The sequence below is a fragment of the Medicago sativa genome, chromosome 7 (genome assembly GCF_051527215.1).
Source record: "Medicago sativa cultivar Bolivia chromosome 7, Bolivia_mono, whole genome shotgun sequence".
Taxonomy (NCBI): Eukaryota; Viridiplantae; Streptophyta; class Magnoliopsida; order Fabales; family Fabaceae; genus Medicago; species Medicago sativa.
This window is the reverse complement of record NC_140755.1, coordinates 34,257,865-34,264,662: the sequence shown is the minus strand read 5'-3', so window position 1 is coordinate 34,264,662 and position 6,798 is coordinate 34,257,865. Positions and strand designations below refer to the sequence as shown.

At 39.0% G+C, this 6,798-nt stretch overlaps 1 protein-coding gene and 1 non-coding gene across 2 annotated transcripts; one reads left to right on the top strand and one right to left on the bottom strand.

Annotated features, from left to right (window-relative positions):
- The first annotated feature begins 1,388 nt into the window (after positions 1-1,388).
- On the top strand, positions 1,389-6,455 carry LOC146905839 (uncharacterized). Its single transcript, XM_085728654.1, has 4 exons — positions 1,389-2,038; positions 2,183-3,246; positions 3,349-3,987; positions 4,462-6,455. The coding sequence occupies exons 1-4, from the start codon at positions 1,389-1,391 to the stop codon at positions 6,453-6,455; spliced, it is 4,347 nt and encodes a 1,448-aa protein (XP_085584780.1).
- Positions 1,755-1,861, bottom strand: LOC146905840 (small nucleolar RNA R71). The gene has a single exon (XR_015020921.1). It is a non-coding gene; the product is annotated as a small nucleolar RNA R71 (small nucleolar RNA).
- Positions 6,456-6,798: the final 343 nt, after the last annotated feature.

Below are 6,798 nucleotides of genomic sequence, written 5' to 3'. Positions count from 1 at the left end.
GGATCTAACCTATCAATCCACAACTGATGAGTCATAGATAGTATTATTTATTGCCTTATTTAGTTTAGTTTTATTTTAGATTTGATTTTATTTTATTGCATTTTATTTTAGTTTAGAATATTTTACTTCAAATTGTCTTTTATTTTATTTTAGGAATAAATATATGGTGGAAGGTGCCTTGGAGCAAAAGAAAGAGGACTGGAGCAAAATACAGCGCAAGAATACGAAGATACGGGGCAAAAATACAATTCCCCTTACCAGAAGCTTGGCACGGCCCGTGCCAATATGTGGCACGGCCGTGCCCGTCCCCAGGATCCTGTTTTGCTGCTTTTCTTCGGGCCCAAGTTACCCTGTTGCAGCTTTACTGTTTTATCCCTTTAGTTGCTTAGTTTCTAAGTCGAATGTAAAGCTATAAATAGAGTAGCTCTCCACCATAAACAATCATGCTTTACTTTGTTTATTTCAATTGCTATTTTAATAAAAGTCTTTATTTTCCCTTTTACTTTCTTTACAATTTATTTTACCGTATTTCTCTCTTCTTCCTCCATGTCTACGATGAACATAAGTGAGTAGACTTCTTAGTCTTAGGATTATTGGGGAGTCTAATGACTCAATCCTAAACAAAACATGTCTAAACCCTAATTTCTATGTAACCCTAATTTCTAATCTAGATTCACCGTCTTAACGTGGATTAACAATTATCAAACTGTGGAAGCGAAAGCGGAGGGTTTGATAATCGTTAATCCATCATCCCAAACATCAATTCATAAAGCGAGAGCGGAGTCTTGATGTTGGAACAAGTGAATCTAGACAATAATTGCAAAACAGTGAAATAGTCTTTGCAATTATTGAGACAAAGAGTAGTTTCAATCCTCTATGCATCTTCTAGTAATCATGTCAGTGAAATAGGCTTGGTTGCTAGAAGTAAACTCTCACCGGACTTTCATCGGAAAGGTGAGGGGCTAAGGGAAACCGGTCTTTAGAAATTAGTGTGTAAATCATGAAATTAGATGTTTAGGTTTTGTCTAGTGAAGGATTAGTTATTAAGATGAACCAATGATCCTAAGGCCCTTTATTATTATTGTTTTTACCTTCAGCAATCAAACTCTTTCTTATCAACTTTCTCTCCTCTAATCATTCATTAAAAGTTGATTAAGTTGAACAACTCCCTAGCGGAACGATACTCTACTTACTACTATTACTTCGATAGGCCGTGCACTTGCGGTTTGGCCCTATCAAGTTTTTGGCGCCGTTGCCGGGGAGTTAACTAATTTAATTAGCTTTTTTTTAGTGATTAGAATTCTCTCTTCTTTCTCTTTTCTTTTTATTTTTAACTTTTTATTTTCCTTCATCATTAACTTCTTGGAAAGCATAAAAATAATACCAACATGGCTGAAAGACGTGCTCTTAAAGAATACGTGACTTCTTCAATGGAAGAGCCATATGCTATTATTGTGTATCCAACGGTTGAAGATGAAGATTTTGAAATTAAGCCTGCCCAACTTAAGATGGTGCAGCAAAATTATTTTTCGGGATCCCCCGATGAGGATCCCAATCTCCATATCTCAACTTTTTGGCGGCTCACCGTAACATATAAGAAAAACCAAGAAACCTTGAGACTACATCTCTTCCCTTTTTCTCTAAAAGATAAAGCTCTCAATTGGTTCCATTCCCTAAGAGTTGGTTCCATTACCTCATGGGACCAATTGAAGCGTGAATTTCTCATCCGTTTCCTTCCCCCATCAAAAATTGGCCAACTAAGGGCAAAGCTTTTTCAATTTACTCAAAAAGAGGGGGAATCTCTTCATGATTCATGGGGACGTTTTAAGGATATGCTTAAACTTTGCCCCCTCCATGGACTAGAGGAATGGTTGATCATCCACACTTTTTACAATGGTTTATCTCATGCTACTAAAATCTTTGTTGATACAGCTGCAGGTGGTGCTCTAATGAACAAAAACTTCAAAACAGCCTATGCGTTGATTGAAGACATGGCTCGAAATCTCTTTCTATGGACTGATGAAGAACTCGCTACAAAGTCTTCACCCTCCAAAAAGAGGGCAGGTATGTACGAAGTCTCTAACTACGACCACCTTGCTTCTAGGATTGATGCACTAGCCCACAAATTTGAAAAACTTAATGTTAGTGATACTACTTCTACATCTCCATGTAAAACATGTAGTGAATGCAAACTAGGTCGTGTTGAGCAATTAAATTTTATTCAAAATAACCAAGGGGTAAGTTTTGACCAAAGCCCTAATGAAAATCCCTTGGTTCAAAGAACAACACCACCAAGTTATGCTAATGATCAAGAGGTTATTCAAAAGTCTAATCTTGAACTTTTAATGGAAAATTATCTTCTTAACCAAACCGAGCAGCTCAAAGAGCTTGCAAATCAAACTAGACTTTTGAATGACTCTTTTGTTTCACTTACATCAAAAGTAGACTCTATCTTCTCTCACAACAAGGTCCTAGAGGCTCAGCTCTCTCTAGTTGTTCAATTTTGCCAACCTAGAATGAACGCCGTTACACTTAGGAGTGGTAAGCAATTAGAAGACCCCTTAAGAGTCAAGCCTAGTGAGGAAGAGACTAGCAACCCACAAGGTGAGATGGCTAAAGAAGAAAGTGAGAAACCACAAAGTGAGGAAGTTACACCACCTCCCTTCAAACCAAAGATTCCTTTCCCTCAAAGATTTGCCAAGTCTAAGCTTGATGAGCAATTTAAAAAGTTCATTGAAATGATGAATAAAATCTACATTGATGTTCCCTTCACCGATGTCCTAACTCAAATGCCCACCTATGCTAAATTTTTAAAAGAAATTCTTTCAAAAAAAAGAAAAATTGAGGAGAGTGAAACGGTGAACCTTACGGAGGAATGTAGTGCCATTATCCAAAATAAGTTGCCACCCAAGCTTAAGGATCCAGGAAGTTTCTCAATACCTTGTGTCATAGGGTCTGAAATAGTAAAGAGGGCAATGTGTGACTTAGGAGCTAGTGTCAGTTTGATGCCTTTATCTCTTTATGAGAGATTGGGATTGGGGGAGCTTAAGTCAACTAGGATGACCCTACAATTAGCGGACCGTTCCCTTAAGTATCCAGCTGGAATCATAGAGGATGTCCCTGTCAAGGTAGGAGAAATCTACGTCCCTACGGACTTTGTTGTGATGGAAATAGAGGAGGATAACCAAGTACCCATACTTTTGGGAAGGCCCTTCCTTGCTACCGCTGGGGCTATAATTGATGTTAAACATGGAAAATTGGAATTTAATGTTGGTGAGGATACTGTTGAATTTGAACTTGCTAAACTTATGAAAAATCCCTCCATTAAAGACTCTTGTTGCATGTTAGATATAATTGACCGTTGTGTAAAAGAATGCTCCTTAGCATCAACTACACATGATGGTTTGGAGGTATGCTTGGTTAGTGATGCAGGTACAAAGCTAGAAGGAGATGCCAAAGCCTACGAGGAGTTATTGAATGAAAACCCTCCCATGGAAGGTTTGGGCATGGAAGAATTAATGAAAGAAGAAGCAGCCCCTCTACCAAAAGAGGCGCCAAAGGTGGAACTCAAACCACTCCCACCAAGCTTGAGGTATGAATTCTTGGGCCCTAACTCAACCTACCCTGTTATTGTGAATGCAAACTTGAATGAGGTAGAAACTGAAAAATTACTCTATGTCCTCAAGAAATACCCTAAGGCTATAGGTTATACCATTGATGACATCAAGGGAATAAACCCCTCATTGTGTACACATAGGATACTACTTGAAGAGGACTATAAGCCCTCCGTTGAGCACCAAAGAAGGTTAAATCCTAACATGAAAGAAGTTGTGAAAAAGGAAGTCTTAAAACTCCTAGATGAAGGTGTTATTTATCCAATTTCTGATTCTAAATGGGTTAGTCCAGTTCAAGTTGTACCTAAAAAGGGTGGTCTCACGGTTATTAAAAATGATAAAAATGAATCCATTGCAACTAGAACCGTCACCGGTTGGAGGATGTGTATTGACTATAGGAAGCTTAACAAAGCAACCCGTAAAGATCACTTCCCACTCCCTTTTATAGACCAAATGTTAGAAAGGTTAGCGAAGCATTCACACTTTTGTTACTTAGATGGCTATTCCGGATTCTTACAAATACCCATCCACCCTAATGACCAAGAGAAAACTACCTTCACTTGCCCTTTTGGTACTTTTGCCTATAGGAGAATGCCCTTTGGTCTTTGCAATGCTCCCGCTACCTTTCAAAGATGCATGATGTCTATCTTTTAAGATTTTGTTGAAGATATAATGGAAGTTTTTATGGATGATTTTTCTGTGCATGGATCCAGTTTTGATAATTGCTTAACTAACCTGGAAAAAGTTTTAGAAAGATGTGAACAGGTGAACTTAGTGCTGAATTGGGAGAAATGCCACTTCATGGTAAGAGAAGGAATCGTCCTAGGACACTTAGTTTCTGAACGAGGTATAGAGGTAGACAAAGCAAAAATCGAAATTATTGAAAAAATGTCTCCTCCCACCTCAGTAAGGGAAGTAAGGAGTTTCCTAGGACATGCCGGATTTTACCGCCGTTTCTTCAAAGACTTTTCTTCAATCACTAAGCCACTAACCAGTTTGCTCCTTAAGGATGCAGATTTTGTGTTTGATGATGCATGCCTAAAAGCATTTTGCAGGTTAAAAGAAGCTTTGGTCACTGCCCCAATCATACAACCGCCAGATTGGAACTTACCCTTTGAAATAATGTGTGATGCAAGTGACTATGCAGTTGGGGCCGTGTTGGGACAAAGAAAGGATAAGAAGATGCACGCCATTTATTATGCAAGTAAGACCCTTGATGGGGCACAGGTAAATTATGCTACAACTGAGAAGGAACTATTAGCAGTAGTCTATGCTATTGACAAATTCAGGCCATACTTGGTAGGATCAAAAATCATTATTTACACAGATCACTCGGCAATAAAATATTTGTTAAACAAGAAAGATGCCAAACCAAGATTGATCCGATGGATTTTGCTCCTCCAAGAATTTGACATCGAAATAAAGGATAAAAAGGGTACTGAAAATGATGTAGCTGATCACCTGTCCCGCCTTAGGGAACCCAATGAGGATGAGTTGCCTTTGGATGATTCCTTCCCGGATGACCAACTCTTCTTATTGGCACAAACTAACACACCGTGGTATGCAGATTTTGTTAATTTTCTTGCAGCAGGAGTAATACCACCTAACTTGAACTACCAGCAAAAGAAAAAATTCTTCCATGATCTCAAGCACTACTATTGGGATGAGCCTTACCTCTTCAAAAGAGGCTCGGATGGAGTTTTTAGAAGATGCATCCCTGAAAGCGAGGTAAGTAGTATTCTTCACCATTGTCATTCCTCCTCCTATGGTGGCCACGCCAGTAGTCAAAAAACTTCTTTTAAAATACTTCAATCTGGTTTCTGGTGGCCATCACTTTTTAAGGATGTGCATCTCTTTGTTTCTAAATGTGACAATTGTCAACGCACCGGTAATATTACTAAAAGGAATGAAATGCCCTTAAAGAACATCCTTGAAGTTGAAATTTTCGATGTATGGGGTATTGATTTCATGGGGCCATTTCCTTCTTCTTTTGGTAATCAATACATATTGGTGGCTGTTGACTATGTGTCCAAATGGGTTGAGGCCATTGCTTCCCCCACCAATGATGCCCATGTAGTTATGAAATTGTTCAAAAAGGTTATCTTTCCAAGGTTTGGGGTGCCAAGGGTTGTCATAAGCGATGGAGGGTCTCACTTCATTTCTAAGCACTTTGAAAAACTTTTACAAAAATATGGAGTGAAACATAAAGTCGCAACACCCTATCACCCGCAAACTAGTGGACAAGTTGAGGTCTCAAATAGACAAATAAAGGCCATTCTTGAAAAGACAGTTTCTATCTCTAGGAAAGATTGGTCAAGTAAGCTTGATGATGCTCTTTGGGCCTATAGAACAGCTTACAAAACTCCCATTGGAATGACTCCTTTTAAGCTAATTTATGGGAAATCTTGTCACCTCCCGGTTGAACTTGAGCACAAAGCTTATTGGGCAATTAGGAACCTTAACTTGGACCCAAAACTATCCAGTCAAAAAAGGAAACTTCAACTGAGTGAGTTAGAGGAACTTAGGTTAGATGCCTATGAGAATGCTCGCATTTACAAAGAAAGAACAAAAAAATGGCATGATAAACATATCCTTAAAAAGGACTTCAAAATAGGTGACCTTGTGCTACTCTTTAATTCTAGGATGAAGCTCTTTCCAGGAAAACTAAGGTCTAGGTGGTCTGGTCCGTTTCAAGTCCGCAAGGTCTATCCCTATGGGGCTATTGAAATTTTTTCTGAAAAAACCGGACCATTCAAAGTTAACGGACATAGGCTAAAGGTTTATAATGTAGGGGAAAGGACTGAAGTAGTGGCTGCTTGGAGACTTATTGACCCGCCTTAAAGATGTTTTTCTTTTTGTCAAGCTAATGACGGTAAAAGAGCGCTTCGTGGGAGGCAACCCACGCTTTTAACTGCTTTTGTTTTGTTTTTCTTTGTTCTATGTTGTTTTGTAGGTAATTGTCCAAGTATGATTCGACAAGAATTCAAGAAATTGAAAATTTTTGAAGCCTCCTTATCAGAAGGTTGGCACGGCCCGTGCTAAGGTTGGCACGGCCGTGCCATGTTTTTCAAGCAAAATGGGGGGCAAGGAAACAGAATGTTGGCACGGCCCGTGCTGAGGATGGCACGGCCGTGCCAGCTTACAGATCCCAAAATTCATCAATTTTTGCTATTTATAGCACACT